At 50.9% G+C, this 26,959-nt stretch overlaps 1 protein-coding gene across 1 annotated transcript in view; it reads right to left on the bottom strand.

Moving 5' to 3' along the window:
* LOC102939094 (zinc finger protein 436) overlaps positions 1-25,696 on the bottom strand; it is a 34,914-nt gene extending 9,218 nt beyond the window's left edge. The window contains exons 1-5 of the mRNA XM_043525786.1: positions 25,369-25,696; positions 18,642-18,808; positions 16,888-17,014; positions 2,954-3,055; positions 1,570-2,532 (exon numbers count right to left, since the gene is read on the bottom strand). Coding sequence (XP_043381721.1) covers positions 1,570-2,532; positions 2,954-3,055; positions 16,888-17,014; positions 18,642-18,794 — 1,345 coding nt within the window. The 5' untranslated portion in view covers positions 18,795-18,808; positions 25,369-25,696. The remainder of the gene's footprint in view (positions 1-1,569; positions 2,533-2,953; positions 3,056-16,887; positions 17,015-18,641; positions 18,809-25,368) is intronic.
* Between the last annotated feature and the right edge of the window lie 1,263 nt (positions 25,697-26,959).

The raw sequence follows: 26,959 nt of genomic DNA, 5'->3' as shown, positions 1-26,959 counted from the left end.
CACGCTACTGACTCCTGCCGGCGCTCCCCTGCCCGAGGGGCGCGCTACTGACTCCGGCCGGCGCTCCCCTGCCTGAGGGGCGCGCTACTGACTCCGGCCGGCGCTCCCCTGCCTGAGGGGCGCGCTACTGACTCCTGCCGGCGCTCCCCTGCCCGAGGGGCGCGCTACTGACTCCTGCCGGCGCTCCCCTGCCCGAGGGGCGCGCTACTGACTCCTGCCGGCGCTCCCCTGCCCGAGGGGCGCGCTACTGACTCCGGCCGGCGCTCCCCTGCCCGAGGGGCGCGCTACTGACTCCGGCCGGCGCTCCCCTGCCTGAGGGGCGCCACTGACTCCGGCCGGCGCTCCCCTGCCCGAGGGGCGCGCTACTGACTCCGGACGGCCCACCTCCCCGCTAATTCCCCAACGCCAGGGAGGTGTGGCTGAGGCCTGCCACGGAGACCATTGCTCTCCATCGCCCCTAGGGGCTCGGAGGACCGACCGACACTCGTCACAGGGGGAAAACAGCCAACCTTCTCATCTGCAAACAATCCATGCTCAGCAGGAAAAAGGCCAGAAGCAGCTTTGCCAAGAGATGGAAGCAGAGATGAAAGCACAGAATGATTACTCTGTCTTTGGGATCCATTCAAATTCCCCCTCCAGGCATGCGACACTTTCATCTTTAGCCCCAGTGAGTCGGATTTAGGATCGAAGTGTGACACCTAAGCACAGAGAGCGCTCAGAACATGGCATCATGTGACACTTTGGGAGGTCCAGGGATAGAACATGGGGAGGATAAACACTATTGTGGCTTACACAGAAGCTAATGCTGCTGGGGCAAGGAGGGATTGTGACAGTGACGGGGAAGGAGGGAATCCCTTTGACTCACCCTGTCTCCTTCAGGAGTCACAGAGGCTGAAATGACACATTTTGCCTACCCCACTCCTGCTCTTTGTTCTATTTCAATCTATTTTAATTGAGGAAAATGGTAGAAAAAATACTTCTGTCCAGCACAACCCTGAGCAAGGTGAGAACAACTGGGATTGAGACAGTCTGTCCCCAAGGGGAACACGGTGACTAACAATCACTTTGTAATGGGGGAATAGTATCAATGTGATGCTCGGGGTCTGTCTAGACTAGGGGAAATGATGGAGGTGAGCTCAGGGGAGAAAGCTAACCCCAGCCACTGTACCCGGGTTATGTCTGCACTGCAAATGTAGTTGTGTTGTTACAACTAGATCGCTAAGATGAGCCACTGCATCCATGCACAATCCCAGTGGAGACAAGGCATGGGTAAGTTTTTACCTCAGTGTAGCTAGTCCAGGTCAACCCATCTCCCCCACCTGGCACTGATGGATATTTCTGGCAGGGGAGGACACTCCCAGGATTTGTAAGACAAAGGAGTTGATAAAGGATGATGGGATTCACCGCAAATCAGTGGGAGGTGGGGAGATGGAAAAGACAGAGGCCGGCAACTCACGTGGAGCTGAGAGACCACACTGAAGAAAATGGTACAAACTGTGGGCATTAGCTAATGTATTTTACAAAAATTCTTTGGTGAGCCCTAGTCAAGACATTTATGGCGTTACTCACCTGTGTGGATTTTCTTATGTTTGATAAAAGCTGAGCTCCAACAAAAGCTTTTCCCGCACTCAGAGCATGAGTAGGGTCTCTCTCCTGTGTGGATTCTCTGATGTATGCTGAATGTTGAGCTCCCACTAAACCTTTTCCCACACTCAGAGCATGTGTAGGGTGTCTCCCCAGTGTGGATTCTTTGATGTGCCAACATGTGTGACTTGTGTTTGAAGCTTTTCCCACACTCAGAGCACGTGTAGGGTCGCTCTCCTGTGTGGATTCTCTGATGTGTGGTAAGCTGTGACCTCTGGCTGAAGCTTTTCCCGCATTGAAGGCATGTGTATGGCCGCTCTCCTGTGTGGATTCTCAGATGTGTGATGAGGTGAGAGTAGAGTTTGAAGCTGTTCCCGCACTCAGAGCACATGTAGGGTCGCTCTCCTGTGTGGATTCTCTGATGTGCGAGAAGGTGTGATCTGTTTATAAAACTTTTCCTGCACTCAAGGCATGTGTAGAGACGCTCTCCTGTGTGGATTCTCTGATGTTTGTTGAGGCTCGAGCTCTGGCTGAAGCTTTTCCCACACTCAGAGCACGTGTAGGGTCGCTCTCCGGTGTGGACTCTCTGATGTTTGATCAGGTCTGAGCGCCGACTGAAGCTTTTCCCGCACTCAAAGCACGTGTAGGGTCGCTCTCCTGTGTGGATTATCTGATGTGTGATGAGGTTTGAGCTCTGACTAAAACTTTTTCCACACTCAAGGCATGTGTAGGGTCTCTCTCCCATGTTAATTCTCTCATGTCTAATAACATCTGAGTCGCTACGGAAGCTTTTCTCTGGCCTATGCTGACTCTCACAGGCTTTTGCCTCTGCACAACTCCAAGAAACTTTCCCTTTGGTTCTTCCTGCTAATGTCCCACGTGGTTCTACTTGCTCAGCATCTTCCTGCTGCGGATTCTTCTCCTTGTTCTCACTCAGCATCCCATCTCCTGGAAGGATAAAGAGAGAATCCAGACATAGGTCACTCCCTGTGCTGGGGAGAGAGGATACCTCAGGGAGAGGAATGCGAAAAGGTGGGAACAAACCAAAATAAGTGCTGGAGAGATCAAACAATCCAGATTTGATTTCCAACCTCTCCCTTGCCCTTTCCAAAGCCCTACTCTGGAGGACAGAGAATAGAGGGTCATTTCTGAGTCTACATCCCACTCACGGGGAAGGAAGATTGGGGAGGGAGCTACAGCTACGTGTCAGTCAGGAGAGGCAGTAAGTCATGAGTGACATCTTCCTTGAGGATGCCACACCTGCTGGGAACAATTCCGAGTTTGGAGAGCTCACAAGATCTTTGTAGAGAATCCCAAACATTTCCTTCATTCATGGACAGTTTCTGTGTTGGTTTAACGAATGCCTCACCTGTCTGGAGCTCTCTTTCCTCAGAGCCCTGGAGATCTGGGACCCATGGCTCTTCCCCTCGTTCCAGCCGGGAGATCACATCAGGTTTGGAAACTGGAAACCCTGCGTATGAGAACAAAAACAAGGAAGATCAGCTGAATTTGTGGGATACTTGTCACAAAGAGCATTCCATGATTTTACCCTCAGCTCATTTTTAAGCATCCCAGGCCACCTTCCTGGGCTCCAAGCAGCAGGACAGTTATTTTTATTAATCATGTTAATTACATTAATGCCTAAGGGACAATAAAAAGCGGGGCCCCATTGTTCTAGGCACTGTGTAAACACAGAGTGGTAGATTGTCCATGCCCTGAGGAACTTACAGTCCAAATAGACAAGACACACACTGGGTGGGGGAAGGGTTAGAATACATGAGTAGAGTGAACAATGTAATGGCAGACCGATATGATAAACACAGGCTTATGTTGATACTAATGCATTTAACTGTGATGGGGGTACACAAACCCCACACTGGGCCTGATGGGGTTAAAGGACACTACTGGGCATAGGAAGTCCCTCCCCCAGGCCTGCGGAGCATGCTTCAGCTGGAGGGGCAGGTTAGAAGATGCTCAGAAGCCCAGGGAAATGGGGGAGAGGGAACAGGCTAAGGGAAAACAGGTCCTTCGCTTGAAAAGGCACTTGGAAGGTTGGACCTGGGATGGAAGCACGATGCTGGTGAAGCCCCCAGGCCGTGCCTTCTCCAAACCCCGCCCCCCCTTTTCTCACAACCAGAAGACCCCACAGGGCTCTGCTCTTTTTAACTCCAGGGGGAAGCTTGAGTGGGAGATGAGACACCGACCAGAAACCTTGGCAGAGGCAGTTGCCATGGTGGAGAACTATCTAATGTCCCTTGGGTCCAAAGCTGAAATGCCAAAAGCCAGTCTGGTGCAGCCCTGGGGCCCCAGGTACCACTGACCCACGCCTCACTGAGGCTATCCAGGGGTATTTGGGTACTGAATCCTAGCAGAGGGGGATACAAAGGCCAACAGAGGAGCCTGGAAACCCACCCTCAGCTAGTCAGGAGCCATTTAGGTCAAGCCGAGCAGCCTCATTAGAAGGGGCCATCCCACGCAGGAGAATTAATGAGAAATCTCTTTTTCCCATGGTTTCAGAGTAACAGCCGTGTTAGTCTGTATTCACAAAAAGAAAAGGAGTACTTGTGGCACCTTAGAGACTAACCAATTTATTTGAGCATGAGCTTTCGTGAGCTACAGCTCACTTCATCGGATGCTGTAGCTCACGCTCAAATAAATTGGTTAGTCTCTAAGGTGCCACAAGTACTCCTTTTCTTTTTCCCATGGGGGCTAGTTGCATGTGAGCAGCCAGGCCATTTCAGACGGGACTGCCCATTCATGGACTATAATTATGGGCAGGCCTGGAGAGCGGATAACTGGGCTCAGAAAAGGGGCCCAGGGAAAATGTTAGTCCCCTTCTAGTGAATGGAGTAAACGTACAAGGACTGAGACTCTGGCTGCAGCCAGACTTTAGTCAGGGAGTGGTTGGTAGGGTCAGGAGGAGAATCTAGGTGCATTGTCTTCCTCCAGTGTATGCATGAGGACATACAACCCTGAGTATTTGCCTCAGTAGGGATCCCCAAAGAACTGATAGAGCAAGGGACAAACGTCACCTCACAGTTAATGAGGAGTTGTGCAACCTGCTGTAGTTCAAGTCCTTGAAGACGTCAGTATACCACCACCAGACCAACAGTTTGGTGGGACAGTTTAACAAAACATTAAAAAGTGGAGGAAGTTCATGACCACTCACTTGTGACACTGGGACCACCCCACCTGGCCTGCTCAGCACCTGCGAAGTGCCCCAGGCATCCACAGGTTTCTTCCCATTTGAATTATTGCATGGGAGGCAGTCAAGGGGAATCCTGGATCTCCTCCATCAGACATGGGAAGGGCAGAACTCCAGAACCACCAATGTAGTGCGGTATGTTATACAGTCAAGAAAGAAACTGAAGACCCCGGAAGCACATGCGAGGGAAAAGCTGCAAAAGGTACAACACAACCAGGAGCAGGTCTATAACAAGGCCCATTTCTGCGAGTTCCAACCTGGAGACCGAGCGATACTTCTGCTGCTGACACTGAAACCCCTTTCTTTATCAAAGCCCTTATATACCCATAAAAGGTGATCAATTGTTTCTTCCAACTTACAGAGCGCACATAATCCACCTTTGTGTCTATTTACTCTAAACAGACTTTTGTTTATGCCACAGTGGCCCGTTAGTACTCTAAACAAAATAGTTTCATTTTTCCTAACCAGGCCCTGATGTACGTCCTTATGCTCAACTCCAGGGCACAATTCAAAAATTGTTCTCTCTCTTTCCTTAATCCAAAATTTTTGACATTCCTCTTTGTTGTATTTTTCTGTACTAGGCTTTCATTTCCTACAGCATTTTTAGCTAATTTATCTGCCATTTCATTTCCTGTTATCCCGATATGCTTCAGGATCCAAGCTAACACTACATGTATCCCCATCTGCACTCTGTCCTTAGAAATATAATGTCATTGATTAAATCACTTCTACATACTGAGACAGCCTTTTTTAACACCATAAGGCCTGAGACTGAGTCAAAAAAATGACTTCTGTTGTTGGGCACATAACCCAGATCCAGTTGAATGCTCATATTATTGCTGCTAGTTTGGCCGTCAGCCGCAAAATCAGATATTCTTTCAGATACACTAATTCCAATTTTTGGTGTACAGTATTTTGCCCCTACTCTTTCTATTTTTTCTTGTTTGGACCCATCTGTACATATTTCACAAAACTGACTCCACTTTTTGTCTACGTGTTCGTACACTTCATTTTTAAGAGCTACTGTGACACTGTATGGAATATGTGGGACACTTTATGATAATTGTTGATACTAATTTATAAAACTGCAAGGAATCTCACCAGATACGCCATGTGAGGTATCTGCAAAAATGTTATGATTTGCAAAGTATGATAATCTTGTTTGTCACCTTTGTATTATGAGCTATAGGTACGTGGGCTATATCTGTATTTCCAAATGTGTGCTGTGTTTCTGGGTGACACCCCCAGGCAGATTGGCATCAGCCCTGCCTCGCCTGTTCGATGGCCCATCAGGGTCATCAGCTGTACAATGAACCCCTTGAAAGGAGCCACAGAGTACACCTTACGACTCAGCAGGACTTGTAGGAGCAGGCCTATGGACAGGGAGCTCTAAGGCTTTTCCGTGCCATGTGCTGTGAAGCTTGTGTTTGGGACAAAGGAAGTATGAGCCACGTAGCAAAATTATATAAAAGGCAACCCCCTCCCATACCCCAGTCCCCAGCCCTGAGTCCCCTCCTGCACCTAAACTCCCTCCCAGAGTCAGCATCCTGAACACTCTCCCATGCCCCAAACCTGTGCCGCAGCCCTGAGACCCCCTCCCTGCAGTGGGGCCTGGAGCCAGGGCCACACACCCCCGATTGATCTGCAGCTTGCAAGGGGGCTGGAGCCAGGGGCCACGCGCCCCCGACTGATCTGCAGCTTGCGAGGGGCTGGAGCCAGGGCCGTGCGCCCCCGACTGATCCGCAGCTTGCGAGGGGGCTGGAGCCAGGGCCGTGCGCCCCCGACTGATCTGCAGCTTGCGAGGGGGCTGGAGCCAGGGCCGTGCGCCCCCGACTGATCTGCAGCTTGCGAGGGGCTGGAGCCAGGGCCGTGCGCCCCCGACTGATCTGCAGCTTGCGAGGGGGCTGGATCCAGGGCCGTGCGCCCCCGACTGATCTGCAGCTTGCGAGGGGGCTGGAGCCAGGGCCGTGCGCCCCCGACTGATCTGCAGCTTGCGAGGGGGCTGGAGCCAGGGCCGTGCGCCCCCGACTGATCTGCAGCTTGCGAGGGGGCTGGAGCCAGGGCCGTGCGCCCCCGACTGATCTGCAGCTTGCGAGGGGGCTGGAGCCAGGGCCGTGCGCCCCTGACCGCTCCGCAGCAGGAACTGGAGCCAGGGCCGTGTGCCCCCAACCAACCCATGGCTTGTGGCAGGTGGCTTGCGGTGAGACTGCTGCCAGGTGCCGGAGCCAGGACCATGGACCCCTAACTGACCCATGGCTTGCGGCGGGCGGCTCGCAGCAGGACTGGAGCTGGGGGCTGCAGCTGGGGCCATGCACCCCCAACCAACCTGCAGCTTGCAGTAGGGGCCGAAGCCAGGGCTGTGCACCACCGACCGATCCGCAGCTTGTGGCAGTGGCTTGCAGGGGGACTGCTGCCAGGTGTCAGAGCTGGGGCCATGCACCCCCAACCCATGGCTTCCTAGGACTGTATGCCCCCCTCCCCCATGGCTCCGGTGGGGGCTGTGAATCTGTGGTTCCCCTCCCCCCATATGTCCCGATATTTTATTCTTGCACTCTGGTCACCCTACACACTCCATATATGGGCAGTCTTTTTTTAATATGTCCCTGCCACCCCCACGTGTTACATACCATCACCCAGAATGCCCCTAGTGTTCCCCTGGCCTCCGCCCTCTTCTTCTCAGAGCCCTTTCCCGCTGTAACTTCTCTGCTCTTCCTCCCTGGATCCTGACCCTTAAACTGCCGACCCCTTCTGGGACTGTCTGCCTCTACAAACTCCTCTGTTAGTTAATTGCCACATCTAGGGTGACGGTTTGATGGACCTGAACCACGTCGGGGTCCTCTCTGGGAGGCTCTGAAGGAATGGTTCAAGAATGACAGCGTCCATAATATTGGCCACATGTTGGGTGTTTGGCCTTAGCCAATGAGTGGCCCAGTCTGTCAGTTTTGGGGCAAATGCCTGGGGCCCTAATCCTCCCATACATTCTGTGGTTCGAAATTTTTGCCAGTATTTTTCTGCCGAAAGGCCCACCCACTCTAAGACAGCTGCCTGAACTACGTCGTATTCTCTTGCCTGCTTGTCACTGAGCACCAAGTAGGCTGCCTGAGCTTCCCCTGTTCAATAGGGAGCTAGCCATAGGGCCCAGATTCCCTTATCCTGTCCTGCCCCCATAGCCACTGTCCCAGAAGCACCAGCACAGTAACATCACCTTCCTGAGCAGCGTTGAGCCATGGTCAATATACGTAAGTCTAGTGGTTCCACGCTCTCGAGTTGGGAGGGAGGCCACTCTGCCTCACTACGGGCAGACTGCAAGTCACAGTTAGTAGGGGAAACTCCAGCCCCCTGTGCAGGGCAGAGCCACACACACTCTATGCCCCAGAACCTTCTGGCTGGGGCCAACCGTAAGTAACAGTCTAAGGGAGCTCTGGCTCCCTGGGTGGGGCAGAGCACAAACATTCTGTCAGCTCTGGGCCCTTTAGGCAGGGGCAGAGCAGACAGCACACGAAGCAGTCGGGAGTGTGGCATCCTGGCTGAGGTGCACGGCAGACTAACACAGGCCTCTGTCTCCTTGAGCTACTCGGCCACCGGCAGTCCTCACAGCTCCTCAGTGCATTTGTCTGATGGTGGTCCTGGCAGCTCCTCAGGGCACTCGTCTGTCTCCTCCGGCCGTAGCTCCACTAGGGGCCTAGTTCAGGATCCTGTTGAGAGCCCAGTTCCCTAGAATGATTGGTTAGTCTGCTCCCTCCAGTGCACCAGCCCCAAATGTGTGCCGGGGCTCTCCTTTTCTACTTCCTGTCCCACCCAGGACTTCCAGTGAGGGATTTAGCTCCAACCACCAGGGGGAGTGTAGCGGTCCCTCATTCTCCTGCTCAGAGGGAGGCAGCTACACACCACACTACATTCCCCCCTCAAGTCCGTCTCCAGGAAACCTGAGATGGCAAAGTCTCCTTCCCCCGATCGGGAGAAGAAATCAGCATTGGTATGGTCCCTACCAGTCCGATGGTGCACTGTGAAAGCATAGGGCTGCAAGGTGAGGTACCCGTGCATCAGTCGGGGGTTTGTTTCCTTGACCATTTTCAGGTACTTCAGGGGGCTCCTAGGAGGTAGTATCTTAAGGCATCCACGGCCCACTTGACAGCAAGGGTCTCTTTCTCCACGACCAAGTAGTTCCTCTCTCAGGTAAACAGCTTGCAGCTAATATACAGGATGGGATGTGCCTCCCCTTCCTGTGAGAGGACAGCTCCCAGTCCTACCTCTGAGGCATCTGTCTGCAAAATAAACTCCTGTGTGAGGCTGGAGCAGAACAACACTGGCTCCCGGGATAGGTGCTCTTTGAGGGTTTTGAAGGCCTGGTCACACTCTTCTATCCAGGGCATATGTCAGGGGCTATCCTTTCTCAGGAGCTCTATTAGCGGGGTGATAATTGAGGCGAAATTGGGGATGAACCAGGGGTAATAGCCCACCAACCCTCTTTGTTGTCAGTGGCCAGTAGGCTTTTAAAGCTTGGACCTTCCCCACCAACGGGCGTACCTGGCCTCTCCCCAGGGCGTACCCCAGATAGGCTAGCAGGAGACTACCTATTTTGCATTTTCGAGGATTTATGGTCAGCCCAGCAGCACGTAAGGCCCTAAGGATGGCGGTGACCTGGTTAAGGTGGTCCTCCCAGTGGCTACTACATAATCATCACATCACCCAGATAGGCAGCAGCATATATGCAACCCATCAGTCGCTGGAAGGTGGCTGGTGCCCCATGAAGTCTGAAGGGCATCTGGGTAAATTGATACAGCATGGTTAGAGTGGCAGAAGCAGTCTTCTCCTTGGAGCTCGGGTCAAGGGGGATTTGCCAATTTCTCTTAGTGAGATCCAAGATGCTGATGTAGTGGGCCTCCCTGAGTCGGTCCAAAAGCTCATTGATTCATGGCATCAGGTAAGAATCTAATTTAGAGATGGTGTTAACTCTCCTAAAATCAATACAAAACCTAACTGTCCCATCTGGTTTCAGGACTAACATGATGGGGCTGCACCACTCACTTTGTGATCTTTCAATTATACATAATTCCATCATGGCCTCGACTCCTTCTCGGCTATCCTGAAGGTCTGTCATGGCAAGGGCTAGTAGTTTCTTGGACGACTTCCTCTGGATTCATCAATATTGCATGATGAATGAGGGTGGTCAGTTCAGGCTGGGCTATAAAGGTTTTGGGGAATGCCTTCTACAAGCACCTAGCCTGCCTTTGCTGCTCTTCGGTCAGAGTATCGCCCAGCTGGGGCCCTTCAGAGTCAATCAGGCTGGGGAGCTGGGGTCCTAAGTCTGGTTCCAGGGGCAGTTAACAGCTCCTCTTGTTCCCACCATGCCTTTAAAAGACTGACGTGATAAATCTGTCGCTTTTTCTTCCAGTTGGGTTGAGATAGTTCATAAGTGACTGGACCTACCTGGTGAATAACCTCATAGGGCCCTTGCCACTATGTTTGGAGTTTTGACTCCTTGGAGTAGAATAGGAGGAGGACCCTTTCGCCAGGCTCAAAGGTTCTTCCGTTGGCCCCCTTGTTGTAAGTGTGTTCCTGAGATGCTTGGGCCTTTTGGAGGTTTTCCTTCGCTAGATCCGCAACCTGGGCCGACTGCCCCTAGAGTTTCAGGACATACTGCAGGAGACCTTGGGATGGCGACGACGTCCATTCCCAGTTCTCTTGCGTGAAGTCGAACAGCCACCAGGGTCGCCGGCCATACAATAGTTCAAACGCGGAAAACTTAGTGGATGCCCGGGGAACTTCTCTAATGGCTAGTAACAGGTATGGGATAAGCTGGTCGCAGTGGCAAAGATTTCTGGTGGAAACTTCTTAGCATCTCTTTAAGGGTTCAGTTAAAGCTAGAGTGCCTTGTATTAAATGAGGCTATTGATATAATAGGCAAAACAGAAACTTGGTGGAAGGAGGATAATGAATGGGACACAGTAATACCAGGGTACAAAGTATATCGGAAAGACAGAACAGGTCGTGCTAGTGGGGGAGTGGCATTACATGTGAAAGAAAGCATAGAATCAAATGAAGTAAAAATCATTAATGAATCAAACTGTATCATAGAATCTCTATGGTTAGAAATTCCATGCTCTAATAATAAGAATATAGCGGTAGGGATATATTACCGATCACTTGCCCAGGATGGTGATAGTGACTGTGAAATGCTCAGGGAGATTAGAGAGGCTATTAAAAATAATGGGGCACTTCAATTATCCTGACATTGACTGGGTACACGTCACCTCAGGACGGGATGCAGACAAAGTTTCTTGAATCTACTGGAGGAGAGGCAATTCTTGATTTAGTCCTAAGTGGAGCACAGGATCTGGTCCAAGAGATGACTATAGCTGGACTGCTTGGGAATAGTGACCATAATATAATTAAATTTAATAACCATGTGGCAGGAAAAACAGCACAGCGGCCCAGCACTGTAGCATTTAATTTCAGAAAGGGGAACTACACAAAAATGAGGTTAGTTAAACAGAAATTAAAGGGTACAGCGCCAAAAGTGAAATCTCTGCAAGCTGCATGGATACTTTTTAAAGACACCATAATAGCGGCTCAACTTAAATGTTTACCCCAAATTAAAAAACATAGTAAAAGAACCAAAAAAGAGCCACCATGGCTAAACAAAGTAAAAGAAGCAGTGACCCAAAAAGTAATAGCAATTTTTTTTTAAAAGTACATCAGAAGCAGGAAGCCCACAAACCGTGGGGCCACTGGACGATCGAGGTGCTAAAGGAGCACTCCAGGACGATAAGGCCATTGTGGAGAAACTAAATGAATTCTTTGAATTGGTCTTCACGGCTGAGGATGTGAAGGAGATTCCCAAACCTGAGCCATTCTTTTTAGATGACAGATCTGAGGAACTGTCCCAGATTGAGGTATCATTAGACGAGGCTTTGGAACAAATTGATAAGTTAAATAGAAATAAGTCACCGGGACCAGATGGGATTCACCCCAGAGTTCTGAAGGAACTCAAATGTGAAATTGCAAAACTACTAACTGTAGTCTGCAACCTATCATTTAAATCAGCTTCTGTACCAGATGACTGGAGGATAGCTAATGTGACACCAATTTTTAAAAAGGGCTCCAGAGGTGATCCCGGCAATTTCAGGCCTGTAAGCCTGACATCAGTACCGGGCAAACTGGTTGAAACTATAATAAAGAACAATACTGTCAGACATATAGATGAGCATAATTTGTCGAGGAAGAGTCAACATGGTTTTAGTAAAGGGAAATCATGCCTAACCAATCTATTAGAATTCTTTGAGGGGGTCAAAAAGCATGTGGACCAAGCGGATACAGTGGATATAGTGTACTTAGATTTTCAGAAAGCCTTTGACAAGGTCCCTCACCAAAGGCTCTTATGCAACGTAAGCTGCCGGGGGATAAGAGGGAAGGTGCTCTCATGGACTGGTAACTGGTTAAAAGATAGGTTGCAAAGTAGCAACCGTGTTAGTCTGTATCTGCAAAAAGAAAAGAAGTACTTGTAACACCTTAGAGACTAACAAATAAATTTTTTAGAGATTAACAAATGTATTTGTTAGTCTCTAAGGTGCCACAAGTACTCCTTTTCTTTTTTTGATTAAAAGATAGGAAACAAAGGGTAGGTATAAATGGTCAGTTCTCAGAATGAAGAGAGGTAAATAGTGGTGTCCCCCAGGGGTCTGTTCTGGGACCAGTCCTATTCAACATATTCATAAATGATCTGGAAAAAGGGGTAAACAGTGAGGTGGCAAAATTTTCAAATGACACAAAATTACTAAAGATAATTAAGACCCAGGCAGACTGTGAAGAGCTACAAAAGGATCTCTCAAAACTGGGTGACTGGGCAACAAAATGGCACATGAAATTTAATGTTGATAAATGCAAAGTAATGCACATTGGAAAGCATAATCCTAACTATACATATAAAATGATGGGGTCTAAATTAGCTCTTACCACTCAAGAAAGATCTTGGAGTCAGCATGGATAGTTCTCTGAAAACATCCATTCAATGTGCAGCAGCAGTCGAAAAAGCGAACAGAATGCTGGGGACTCATTAAGAAAGGGATAAATAATAGGACAGAAAATATCATGTTGCGCCCCTATATAAATCCATTGTACGCCCGCACCTTGAATACTGCCTGCAGATGTGGTCGCCCCATCTCAAAAAAGATACATTGGACTTGGAAAAGGTTCAGAAAAGGGCCACAAAAATGGTTAGGGGTATGGAATGACTTCTTTATGAGGAGAGATAAAGAAGACTGGGACTTTTCAGCTTGGAAAAGAGACAGCTAAGGGGAGATATGATTGAGGTCTTTAAAATCATGACTGGTGTAGAGAAAGCAGATAAGGAAGTGTTGTTTACTACTTCTCATAACACAAGAACTAGGGATCACCAAATTAAATTAATAGGCAGCAGATTTAAAACAAATACAAGGAAGTATTTCTTCACACAACACACAGTCAACCTGTGGAACTCCGTGCCAGAGGATGTTGTGAAGACCAAGACCATATCAGGGTTCAAAAAAGAACTAGATAAGTTCACGGAGGCTAGGCCCATGAATGGCTATTAGCTACGATGGGCAGGAATGGTGTCCCTAGCCTCTGTTTGCCAGAAGCTGGGAATGAGCAACAGGGGATGGATCACTTGATGATTACCTGTTCTGTTCATTCCCTGTGGGACGACTGCCATTGGCCACTGTCCGAAGACAGGATACTGGGATAGATGGACCTTTGGTCTGACCCAGTAGGGCCATTCTTATGTTCTTATGTAAAGCGTTCTATCAACCTGGTAGTCTGTGGGTGGTACACAGTTGTAACATTTTTATTCCTAAGAGGTCACAGACCTGTCGGAATAGCTTTGAGGTGAAATCGGTGCCTTGGTCTGTTAGGACTTCCCAAGGGAGACCTACCCGGGAAAATATCCTCAGAAGCTCTGCGACCAGCGTTCTTGCCATGATGTTTTGAAGGGGGATCACTTCTGGGAAAAGGGTGGCATCATTGAGCACAACTAAGATATACTGAAAACCTGCCGTGCTCTTCAGGAGATGCCTTATCAGGATCCATGTGATCCTCTCGAAAGGGGTGTTAATCACTGGCAGAGGGACAAGGGGAGCCTTCGGTACCCCCCATGGAGTTGCGAGTTGACACTCCAGACAGGAGTCACAAAAATCCTTTACCTCCCAGTGCACTCCTGGCCAGAAAAGCTGCATCAAGATCCTGGCTAGGGTTTTCTCATGCCCCAGATGCCCCACTGCAGGAATGCCATGGGCCAGCTGCAGAATGGCCCGTCAATGGCACTGCGGAACTGTTGGGTCCGGATGTCCTGGGTCTGGGAATCACAATCAACCCGATCGAGGTGGTCACTGGTCAACTCGAAGTGGGGGTATTGAGTCGTTTGTCATGGGTCTGTAATCGTTCCATCAACATAAGCCAACTGCTCATAGGCCCGTCCCAGGGTGGGGTCCTTCCGTTGGTCACAGCTAAAGTATGTGACTAAACTGGCGGGCTCACCCTCAGTGAGAGGCTTGGACTTGTCCCTATCATCAGGGGGTGGGTCCCACTCAGCCTCAGAGTTTCCTGGGGTGCCTGGTTTGGAGTCTCTGAGTGTCCCATCTGCCCCTTCGAGAGGTTTTCCATCAAGCACCACCCAGGGTTGTTGAGACTCAAGGCTTGTGGTGTGTAGGACCTCGCGGTGTTGACCTAAAATGACTGGGTAGACCAGCCTTTAGGCCAGGCCCGCCACCATAACCCTCATCTCTCCCCTCACAGTCAAGGTGGCTCAGGCTCGAGGATAAGGTTTCATGTGCCCATGGATGCACTACAGCCTAATGACCCCCAACTCTGGGGATTTGACGAGGTCCTGATGTACCAGAGTCTGTCCACAACTGGAGTCGATGAGGGTGGAGACCCAAATTCCATCTACGTCTATCAGGGTTGTCACCTGCCCAGGGGCCACTTATGTGCCCGAGATTCCCTGGTCCAGACTCGTTTGAAACTGAGGAAGGCCTCCGGGTCATCCTCGGAACCTGCCTCTTCCAGGAGCACAGGCCCCACGGGGCCGGGTGGAGTCACTGCCTTCACAGGATTGGAACTGCGAGGTGTTGCAGGCACCGCCACTGCTGTTGGGCCCCCTGCTCTCGGATCAGTTGCTGGTGCTAGTGTCCAAGCTATTGCAGGAGCTGCGGCTGCTGGAGCTGCGTCATATGCTGTTGCTGTCGTCTCTCAGAAAGCCACTGGATGAGTTTCTCACCCTCCACTCTTCCTAGCTGGAGAGGGTCACTGTCTTATCTTCCAGCAAAGGGGGAATTTGCCTCGCTGTTGTGCTGGGCTAGTCCCCTTGTTTCAGGGTTGGGGCACTGCCCACAAAGTGTCGTGGTCACTTGCTCTTGAGTGGGGAGGGAGGCCGCTCTCCCTCACTACAGGCAGACTGCAAATCACAGTTTGTAGGGGAAACTCCAGCCCTCTGGGAGGGGCAGAGCAAAAACCAGTTTATAGCCCAGCAGCTTCGGGCGGGGGCAGAGCAGACATAGCAGACAAAGCAGTCTGGGGTCCTGGCTGAGGTGCACGGCAGAGGAACACAGGCCTCTTGGGCCTCAGGTGGGGAGGCTGCAACCCCAGGGGTGGAGTGGCAGGAAACAGGGTGATGCGGCACACCTGCCTCCACCACGTCCCAGCCCAAGGCCCTAACAGAGGGGGACTCACGCTGACTCGCACTCCAGCAGCAGAACCGGACCAGCGTCTGGTTCCTCTGCACTACTTCCTACTGCAATCTGGGTGTCGGGCTCTGTAGCCTAAAGGTCCTCTGTCTCCTCGAGGTACTCAGCCTCTGGCAGTCCTCACAGCTCCTCAGGGCACTCTTCTGATGCGGGTCCTGGCAGCTCCTCAGGGCATCTTCTGTCTCCTCTGGCCACAGCTCCATTCGGGGCCTAGTTCAGGATCCTGTTGAGAGCCCAGCTCCCTCTGGTGTGCCAGCCCCAAATGAACACCGGGGCTCTTCTTTGATACTTCCTGTCCCACCCCGGGACTTGTGGAAAGGGGGGCAGGATCGATTTAGCTCCGCTCACCGGGGCAGTGTTGTGGTCCCTCGCTCTCCTGCTCAGAGGGAGGCCACTCCTCCTCATTACCATGGGTCAATGCAGCATGATTGTAGACACTAAGTTACTTATGTCAACCATAACAAGACCTGCTGAGTCCCCAGAACTCTCACTACCACCACATGACATCACTGGCAAAGGACACATTTGTGCCGGGGCAGTGATCGTCCTCTGGGAGGGAGGAACGCAGCAAGGACTCTGGAATGGTGGCCAGGACTCTGGAATGGTGGTCAGGGTCGCAGTGAGTAGATACGGGGGGGAGGGGTTGCATGGGGGCAACGAGTGGTGGATGAAGGACAAAAGTTTAATATTTGGGAAAAAATGTAAAATAAAGTGAAACTGAACAAAACTAAAACTGGAGTCTAGGCTCTGAAGCAACAAGGCCTGGGCAGGGATTGTGTGAGAAAGGGCTGGGATTCCACATTGCTCCAGAGCCCCAAAACCTCTTCTCCTTCCCACTGACCCACCCTGCCCCCTTCCTGGGTGCCCTTCCTCCACACTCCCCTTCTTTCTTCTCACGGCTCTCAGCCCACCCCAGCACATCTACTCCCCTTCTCCTCCCCTCCCACTGCTCCGTTTCCCTGTCACCCATGGACTCCTGAGCGACAACCTCCTATGCTCGCCTATCAAAACATGGGCCCACCTGACTGTCACGCCGTCCATGTACCTCGTAGTTCCCGTTTACTGGACTGTATCTAGAATTGTACCAGCTGCAGAGAGACCCCGTCAAATGAGGAAAGGGATGAACGCTCTATTTATTCATTACTTTTAATGCATCCAATAAGGATAAATTAAACTAAATTTTATAAATCATATTTTTTCAAAATGGCCGACATTAAATACACACACGCCCAGAAATGACACTGGGGAAGGACATGAAGCAAAAAGCCAGGCATGGAAACTTGCCAAAAATTACAGGCTGAGTAAAGGTCCAGAGTTATTACTACTCGGGTTCTGTAGAGACCCCACAGCTTCTAATAACCAGGGCACAGGAATCCTTACCCAGTGAGGCCACAGTGGCATAGTTCTCCTGCATGACCTCCCTATAGAGGGCTCTCTGAGCAGGGTCTAGCAGAGCCCATTCCCCCTCCGTGAAGTACACAGCCAGCTCCTCGAAGGTCACCAGCCCCTGAAAAAACAAGAATCGCCCACTCAATACCTGCTGCCCAGTGACAACACCAGTATTCACAGGAGAGAAGGGCCAGTAAAATGAATGCTCTGGGACGGACACGGTAGCAGATTCCCATCCCTATCCCACTCAGAGCAGCCAAGAGGGTGAGGGGAGAAAGAAAGAGCCCTTTGTCCCTGCCAGCACACAGAGGGAACAAGGGTCTTCACATTTATCACACACGTACTAGCCAGGGGCTGATACAGGACGTGGAACCCCAGCAGGAATCCCAAACCCACAACATAAAAAAGCAATAGATATCAAACGAAGGAAAGGGGAAGTGGTCAGGAAAGAATATAAATCAGCAACTGGGAATTGTAGAAAATTCATAAGGGAAACAAAGGGACAGAAGGAGAAATCTATGGCCAGCAGAGTTAAGGAAAATATGAAGGGTTTTCTTGTAAATATATTAACAAAGAATCCTAACAATGGTATTGCTCAATTACTATAGAATTATCAATGATAATACAGAGAAGGCAAAAGTGTTCAGTGAATACTTCTGTTCTGTATCTGGGAAAGAGACACAAAGATGATAGTAATATCATATGATGATACGTACACTCTCTACATTCCAGTAACAACTAATGAGGATGTTAAACAGCAGCTATTAAAGTTAGACATATTTTAAATCGGCAGTTCCAGACAACTTGCATTCAGGAGTTTTAAAAGAATTGGCTGAGGAGCCGCTGGACCATTACAGTTGATTCTCAATGGGTCTTGGAACACTGGGAAACCTCCAGAAGAATGGAAGAAAGAAGGTCCTGTGCCATTACTTAGAAGGTTTAAAAGAGATGACACAAGTAATTATAGGACTGTCCATCTGACATTGATACCAGACAAGATAATGGAGCATCTCATAATTGTATTAATAAAAGATTAAAGGAGGGTAATATAATTAATACTAATCAACATAGGTTTAGATCCTAGCAAACGAACTGCATGTCTTTTTGGATGAGATTACACGTTTGGTTGATTAAGGTAATTACATTGATGTAATATACATAGACTTCTTTAAGGCATTTGACTTGGTACAGAACGATCCTTTGATTAAGTCACCAGAAAAATTCAAAATTAACATTGCACACATGAAAAAAATTAAAATGTGGCTGATAGGTTTCAAAATGTAACTGTAAGTGAGGAACCACGGTTGAGTAGGTGTGTTTCTAGTGGGATCTCACAGGGATAGGTTCTTGACCCCATGCTATTTATCAATGAGCGGGAATAGAACATAAAGTCGTCATTGATAAAGTTTGCAGATGACACAAAGATTGGGGGAGCGGCAAATAATGAAGTGTATCGGTAGGTTCAGGCTCCAGCACTGGGAGTTTGGAAAGTTTTCCCAGGGGGGTTATTTCCTGTTCTATAAACAGGGGAAGTCCCACTCCCAAACCCCATGAGTCTGTTCCTCGAAAGCAAGCCCCAAATACAACTAGTTCCAGCAGGATGGTCACACCGTCTTCTCCCTTTCTCTACATTGTCTATTTCCTGCCCCCCTCCTCCCACCTCCAGCAGCTCCCATTCTCCTGTACATTTACTGCCCCTCTCCCTCCTGCCAGAACCCACCACCAGCTCCCAGACAACCCCTTACCTGAGCTGGTTCCTCCGACGCCATTTCCTTTCCCTTGGGAGGATGGGATAATCCAGAGCAAAATATGGATGTTATTCTGCAGCCTGTCAGGGCGAGAAGGGCAATTGGAGTGATTTCAGAAGGGGTTTTGTCCATTTCACATTCTCCATTCATCCCAGGCGTTCTCCCTGCAAACAGACATTCCAGGTTCTGTTGCACTGAGAAACACTTAGGGTACATCTACACCAGACCAATACAGCTTCGATTTCCTACTTTTGAGAGGTCTGAATTTTGCTGAACTCAACATGCTGGAAGGGCACAAGACAGCACTGGGCACCCTTAGCGCTGCATTAATGAAGTTGTCAGGGAAAATGGGTGTTCAATAAACAGAAGACGATGGTTCCCTGCCCCACTGCCATTCACACAGGTCACAGTGTGGGGCAGCAGCTGGGACTGGGTAACCTGGGGCTGGGCAGTGTCCATGTGGGAGATTTGCTTCTCCCTTCCCCTCATGTGCCCCTTCCATGCCCCATTGCCAGCAAAGACTGGCCAACCTGGGGAATGGTTCAAGGCAACAATTCCCTACCGAACAAGGACAAAGCACTGCAGATCCAAGGGGTCGGAAACACCCCAAATCTGAGGAGAATTTAAATTGACATTGGAGAATTAAGAGAGAAAATGGGGCAAAGACTGAATGGAGAAATTGTAAATAATTTGAGAGAAAAGAAGAAGAAATCAACATAGATTTTATATCCATATTTGATAATTACAAGACGGAATCAGAGAGAATTTTATAAATCTTTCAGAGGGAAGTGGCAAAATCACAAGGGATTTCATGCTCCCTCGCCCCTGTCATTTCCTGACTGCTCCCAACTCACACTGTCTCTCCCTCCATCTCTGTCCCTCCCCGACCCTTCCCTGCCTAGCACCTCCACACCCCAGACACGCAAAGGAGAACCCCATGGAGCCGGTCTCTTCCCCTCCTCAATCCCCAGTTTTGCCACTAGGCAGATCCTAGCAGGAGATCAGTGGCTTTGGTGCTGTTAAGGCAACTTGGATTCCACCCACAGGTGCATTAACAACAAGTAGAAGACTCCCAGGGTCTGTGAGATACGAGGCTCCTGGTGACATTTGTGCAGAGTCACTTTTCTGACCATCCTCTTGTCTCTCTCAGTCACCTGAAGTCTCCGGCTCAGCAGTTGGGGTTGGCAGAGCCTAGGGCTGCCTTAGGGGGCTCATTCCAGCCATTGGAGGAAGTCCTCTGTGACGCTCTGTACCTCAGGGGAACACCCTACACCCCCATGTTCATCTTTATAAAATAACTGTGTGGTATCCAATGCAAAGTTTGTTATGTTGGGTGTCTTTGGAAGGCTCATGATGCACTAAACATTGTTGTTATAGTGATGTTATAGTAACTGTTACAGTAATGTTATGGTCAGGTTATAGGTTATAATTTAATGTATATCGTTATGAGGCTGAAAATGTAACCTCATGGCTAAAGCAAGCCCATGCAAAAACTCTCCAAGAACAAAAAGAAAAGGAGGACTTGTGGCACCTTAGAGACTAACCAATTTATTTGAGCATAAGCTTTCGTGAGCTACAGCTCACTTCATCGGATGCATAAAGTGGAAAATGCAGTGAGGATGTTTTATACACACAGACCATGAAAACATGGGTGTTTATCATTTCAAAAGGTTTTCTCTCCCCCCACCCCACTCTCCTGCTGGTAATAGCTTATCTAAAGTGATCACTCTCCTTACAATGTGTATGATAATCAAGGTGGGCCATTTCCAGCACAAATCCAGGGTTTAACAACATCCTCACTGCATTTTCCACTTTATGCATCCGATGAAGTGAGCTGTAGCTCACGAAAGCTTATGCTCAAATAAATTGGTTAGTCTCTAAGGTGCCACAAGTACTCCTTTTCTTTTTGCGAATACAGACTAACACGGCTGCTACTCTGAAATCTCTAAGAACAGAGAGAGACAGTTCATACTTTGTCAGGGCATGGATGGGACAAACCCAGCCCAGCCTCACAGTAACAATGGACACTGGCTTAGGTAGCAACAAAAGAATCTGTTAGACCTTGGAGGGAGTCACCCCCTTCCTTTGGGCAATTTGGGACTGCACTGAGGTAATGCTCACCCGACTCTGAAGGGGGGAGGGGGGGGCACAAAGCCATGAGGAAATAAAGGACATGATAAAAGGGAGAGACATTTTGCCATGCTCGCTCTTTCACCTACATCTACAGACACCACCAACACCAAGTGACTGAAACGCTGACCAAAGGGGAGAGCCTGACTGAAAAGCCAGACTCTGGTGAGAAGCATCTAAGTTTTTAAGGACACCGAAAGTGTTAAGATCAGCTCAGAATGAGTTTTGCTTTTATTTCATTTGGCCAAATCTGACTTGTTATGCTTTGACGGATAATCACTTAAATCTACCTTTATAGTTAATAAATCTGTTTATTCTACCTGAAGCAGTGCATTTGGTTGGCAGTGTGTCAGAGACTCCCCTCGGTGTTATCCGGACCGGTGATCTGCTAGGCCTCTCCAATCCTTGACACTGGGAGCCAGCCTTACCCTGCTCTGCTGTGAGAACCCCCACTCCTGGGCTGATCAAACACAGCCTCTGGCATGTCAGCTGCTCCCAGCTACTTGCAAGCAAATGACACTAGCCAATATCCCCGGTCCCAGAAACAACCCTAGGAACCTCTGTCTTGCAGTGTCTAGTTATGCCCCCGGGACGCTGCAAGCTTATATAGGCTAGTCAATTTAACAAAATTTGTTATGTACCAGGCTTGTTCTCCCAAGGGGAGTCTCTGGGCTGCTGCTCAAGTGTATAACCAGGGTTACATTCAAACACAATGATGTCTCTGGCTCTGTAGACAGGCTGTACCCCATTTGTTCCTCCATTCTCCACTTCGGGGCTTACACATTTCGTTACAAAAGCTGCGGTGGACCAAGAAGTTATTGAATATCAACTTCTAAATCACTTCCAGTTCCCATTTCAAGATGGGACAGACACAAGGATCCTGAGCAGAGGAAGATAAAAGTGCTCCGCTTTCTGCTTTAAGTTACAGAAATTCCCCTCAGCAGACCCATGGCTCTTGGCAACTTGGGGTCACTTCTCACAGCTGGTGCAGTTTGAGAAATCCTGACCCCCCAGTGCGTTGTGGGAAAGCACAAGGCTTGCAGCACACAGAAGGGCTATGGAGACAAAGGCAGCCAGGGAGGAAGCTGCACACCGAAGGGCCATGGAAGAAAAAGAGAAGGAAGAAAGAGAGTGAAAACGGCAACTGGACCTCCTAGAGAAGAAGAACTAGAATGCCCCAGGACCCCAATCATTCCAAAAATCCACAAATGGGAACACTTATGTGCTACAAATAGTGAAGACAATGATATTGCTGAATAAGCTTCGAAAGGCTGTGCGTAATACATGAAATCCCTGATAAGAGAGCTCCTACCCAGATCACAAAATTAACTGAGAAATCGTGTGGTCATCCAGGAGAGCCGGAGAATGGCAGAGTTAACAGATATCCTCTTTGGATCAACTGTCAACTTTACATGTGAAGAAGGGCACCAGTTGATTGGACAGCCTTACACACGATGTGAGATTTCTGGCATGCGCGTTGCATGGAGCAGTGATGTACCCATTTGTGAGCATATTCTGTGTCATCGCCAATGGAAGACACACTGGCAGGTTCATGAATGGGTCAGCTGTAACTTATACATGTGACAATGGTAACCAGCTCACTGGAGAGGCCTCAGGGCTCCCTTAGGGGGCTAGTTCCAGCCACTGAAGGAAGTCCCTGGCTGGGCATGGGGGAGGCTTTAATGAAAGTCTCTCCACAGCACAGACCCTGCTGAGGAGCAGCAGCGGCTCAGCCTGGGCTCCCAGAGCACAGGGGAGGCAGCACCATCCCACCTGAGAAACTCAACCCTGATACCTTGAGTAAAGAGAGACAGAGAGAGCAGCCTCCCCTCCCTTAGCAACAGCCAGAGCCCTCTGGTGACAGCAGCTAAGGACACCACTTCCCCGATCTTATCGGCTCCTATGTTAATCCAGAGTCACTCCTTTTCCTTCCTTGCAGCGACTCTGGAGTCAATGAGACCAGAAATGTGACATTGGGGAGGGGAAGACGCCAAAATCTGTTTAAACACATCCTGGGAGGGGAGGTTCCAGGCCTTCCCTCCTCCCCCACTCCCCACATCTGGAGCAAGGACTCAGGGCAACTATCTTCCCTCCAAACCCTGAACATCCGACATCTCTCTAAAGGGGGAGAGAAACAAAATTTGTGGTGATTTTATATTAGTATTTGATCAATGGAGAGAAAGTTATCACCGCCCCTGACTGGCCATTCACACAGCCCTGGGCAATGCTGCTTTAACAGGAGACGGGAGGAGATGGAGGAGCCAGACGATTCAATAAACTTCCGTGTCCTCTCACTGGCTAATAATGGCCACCATAAACCCACCCCAGAGGTGGCTGGGTCTCAGCACTGCAGGAAGAGACCCCTCATGGTGACTGTTCACCACGGGCTCTGGGGACACTTTTGGTGAAAGCAGCTATTGAAATGTGAGGAGTTAATACAGGAGGATGGAGCATCTCAGCTGCTCTGGGCAATGCCTGGGGGGAGGAACAAGAACCCACCCATGCACAGAGCAACCTACTGAGGGGAGTAAACCCCTTGTCTCGCACCGTCTGGGGAAAGGAAATTCAATCAGGGTCTGGGAGACACTGGATAGTGTGAGGCCCACATAGTGTGAGGCCTGCCTGGGATGTGTATCTGAAACGGGGCAAGTCACTCTGATCAGCAACCAAGTGGATTTTAATGGAGACAAAGGGGGAAACAAATGATTCTCAAATGTGAGCGGGAAAGCTGATCACTGGGGAATTTAAACCCTCTGCAACCTCCACTGTGGAGAATGACTCAGGGTAACAGGTTCCTTCGAAAAAAGAAGGATCTGCACATGAAAAACAAGGGGAACTCCTACAAGCTGGAAGGGACTTTTTAAAATCAATAACTGATAATTATCTCGAAATGGCAAATTCTGAAATGTGACATCAGTGTTCAGTAACTAAAAAGAAAAGGAAGCAAATATGAGAAATTTCCCCAGAACAAAGGAAAACGGAAAAGTTTGAAGGATTTTATATCAATAGTTGATACAAGGTAAGAGATAACATTTGAATGGATTTCATATCAATATTTGATCATTAGGGAGAGAAAGGGCAAAATGTGCAAGGATTTTACAGCAAGCAATATTCACAAATGTAAGAAAAGGACAATGTCAGAAGATTAGATGGGGAAAATCTCAGGGAATAAATCATAGATAACTAGAGAAAAATGGGGCAAAATGTTCAGGATTTTATATCAATATTTTAGAACTGAGGAGAAAATGGGGCAAAAACTAAACATTTCTTAATACAAGTGAAAAACACCAACATCTGAGCAGACTTATTGATATTAAAGAATTGGAGGGAAAAGTGGGAACGTTTAAGGGGATTTGTGATGGGATGTACCTGGCCTTTGCAGCTCCCTACAGGAGACCCCACGATCTTACGACATCCCGTCCCAGAAGACAGCAAAGGTGGGTCCTCTGGGCCTGCCTAGGGCCGACACAGGCCTCCCAGCAGCAGCCGCTCAGAGCCCAGGAGGCTCAGAGAAAAGGAGCGGCGGGGCGCAGCAGGTCAGTCCCTGGCTGGACTGAGGGAGTAAAGCAAGGGGGCTCTTCCTGGCCTGGTGCGAGAGAAGAAGCGGAGGATGGCGCCCCTGCACAGGGCTGCAGACGGAAGGGCCCCGCAGGAAGAGGCCCAGGAAACAGCAGCGATGGACTGGGGCGAGCAGCACATGGCTGCTGTGTCGAGGGTCCCCAGGCTGGAGCCCGGGCAGTGGCTGGGCCCGGGTTCCCCTGGCAACAGGGAAATGGTGTAACCCCCAAAAGGGGACAGGCCTCGTCTGGGAGCCCGAACAAAGGGCTGACTGTAAAGGGCCGGGAGCTGGGGCTGAGGCCCTAGCCAGGGGAAGCAGACTGCTTCTTTGCTGGACCCTCAGACCCCGGCAGGGTTCACTGAGACTTTGGGCCTCGGCCCGGCGGCCGACCACGGAATTCCCCCCGCGCCGGCCGGCGGCTGCCGGGGACGCCGGGGGAGACGGGGTCTGGGATGCGGCACCCCCCCCGCTGCTCCGAGATGCTCCCGAGGCCAGTGCCCCACCCGGCCCTTATCCAGCCACGCACAACGAACAGCGCAAGGCGATGGACCCCCCGGCCTGACAGCCACGGGGCGGCGGGGAGCCCTGGGCCGCGCTGCCTCACCGGGAGCAGGGAGCGCGGAGGAGCCGGAGGCCCCGGGGTGGGCAGGGGGGTCTGGCAGCTCCTGGCTGGAGGGGCCCGGGGGAGCAGCGGGGCTGGGCAGAGACAGGGGCACGAGCCGTGGCCGAGAGCGGAGGACCCGTCGCGGGGGGCGAAGGGGAGGCGACGGGGGTTTACACCCCACTGGCTCACGCCGGAGCAGCGGGGCCGGGCCGGGAGGGTTGTGTGGGGCCGGGAGGGGGAAGAGGTGACGTCAGAGGGGATTTCACCCCCCCCGTGCGGGCCCCGGCTCTGCCCCCCCGCAATGTCCTGGCTGCCCCGAGCTGGGCAAATCTACCGCAGGTCACACGGTCTCTCCGCCCCCCCGTCCCGGGGCAGCCCCGGCCGGCGCAGGCCCAGCGCGGGAGCAGACCCCGGCCCGGCCCCTCGCTTACCTGGTGTCCGGCCCGGGGCGAGGCCCAGCCCCGCGGGGGAAGCCCGCTCCGGCCGGGCGAGCAGCCGCGGCCCCGAAGGTCTCCCCGTGGCCCAGCCGGGGCTGCCGGGACCTGCTCGGCCCTTTGTTCTCCCCAGCGCCGCCCGCCCGCTCCCGCCTCCCGGCCCCGCCCGCTCCGCCGCTCCAGCCCCCCGGGCCCCGCCCGCAGGAGCTCCTGCGCCGGGCACGGCGGCGGGGGAGACCGCGGGCCGGGGCCGGGCAGGAAAGCGCCTCTGCTCGCCCCGCCTGTCCCCGCTCCCCGGCCGGGGCCGGGCCGGCTCCTCCGGCTGCTCGGTCCCGTCGGCTGAGGCGCCGGCCCGGGCTGGGCAAGTGCCCTGCTGGCCTGGGGCCCCGGGGAAGCCCGGCGGGGGCGGGCAGAGTCGGGGCGGGGGCAGACTGGGTCCCAGGAGGGGCAAACAGCTGGGGCGGGGCGGGGGGGGGCCGGGGGCAGGAGCCGGGGTGAGCGTGGGGCAGAGGCACCGCCAGGGAGGGGGAAAGCCGGGGGCGGGGGCAGAGAGGATAAAAGTGCCCCAAAGGGGGTGACCCATCTGCACTGGCTGACAACGGGGGTGGGTCGATGGTTCCGCCGGCCTGCAGTGTCGGAAACGACGCCGCGTAGCAATGTGCTCCCTGAAGCACTTACGGAAATGTAACGTAGAAAACCGCTGTTGTCAAAGGCGGCTGTCTGCTCTGGCAAATGCCGACAGATAGCAGTTTGTCCCCTGCACGCTTGTGTGGGCCCCTGCACTCCTGGCAGGACTAAGTGTTATCTGGACCATCCCTGACAGGTGTTTCTCCAGCCTGCTCTTAAAAATCCCCAATGATGGAGATTCCACAACCTCCCTGGGCAATTTATTCCCATGCTTAACCACTCTGACAGGAAGTTTTTCCTAATGTCCAACCTAAATCGCCCTTGCTGCAATTTAAGCCCATTGCTTCTTGTCCCATCTTCAGAGGTTAAGAAAAACAATTTTTCATCCTCCTCCTTGTAACAACCTTTTATGTACTTGAAAACTGTTATCATGTTTCAATCTTCCCTCATAGGTCATGTTTTCTGGACCTTCAATCATTTTTGTTGCTCTTCTCTGGACCTTCTCCAATTTGTCCACATCCTTCCTGAAATGTGGCGCCCAGAACTGGACATAATACTCCACTTGAGGCCTAATCAGCGTGGAGCAGAGTGGAAGAATTCCTTCTCGTGTCTTACTGAAAACACTCCTGCTAGCGTATCCCAGAATTATGTTCGTTTTTTTGCAACAGCGTTACACTGTTGACTCAGGTTGTGGTCCACTATGACCCCCAGATCCCTTTCCGCAGTACTCCTTCCTAGGCAGTCATTTCCCGTTTTGTATGTGTGCAACTGGTTGATTGTTCCTTCCTAAGTGGAGTACTTTGCATTTGTCCGTATTGAATTTCATCCTGTTTACTTCAGATCATTTCTCCAGTTTGTCCAGATCATTTTGAATTTTAATCCTATCCTCCAAAGCACTTGCAACCCCTCCCAGCTTGGTATTGTCCACAGACTTTGTAAGTGTACTCTCTATGACATTATC

The sequence above is a fragment of the Chelonia mydas genome, chromosome 11 (genome assembly GCF_015237465.2).
Source record: "Chelonia mydas isolate rCheMyd1 chromosome 11, rCheMyd1.pri.v2, whole genome shotgun sequence".
Classification (NCBI taxonomy): domain Eukaryota; kingdom Metazoa; phylum Chordata; order Testudines; family Cheloniidae; genus Chelonia; species Chelonia mydas.
Note: the sequence above shows the minus strand (reverse complement) of the source record. Positions and strands in the feature narration are given on the sequence as shown.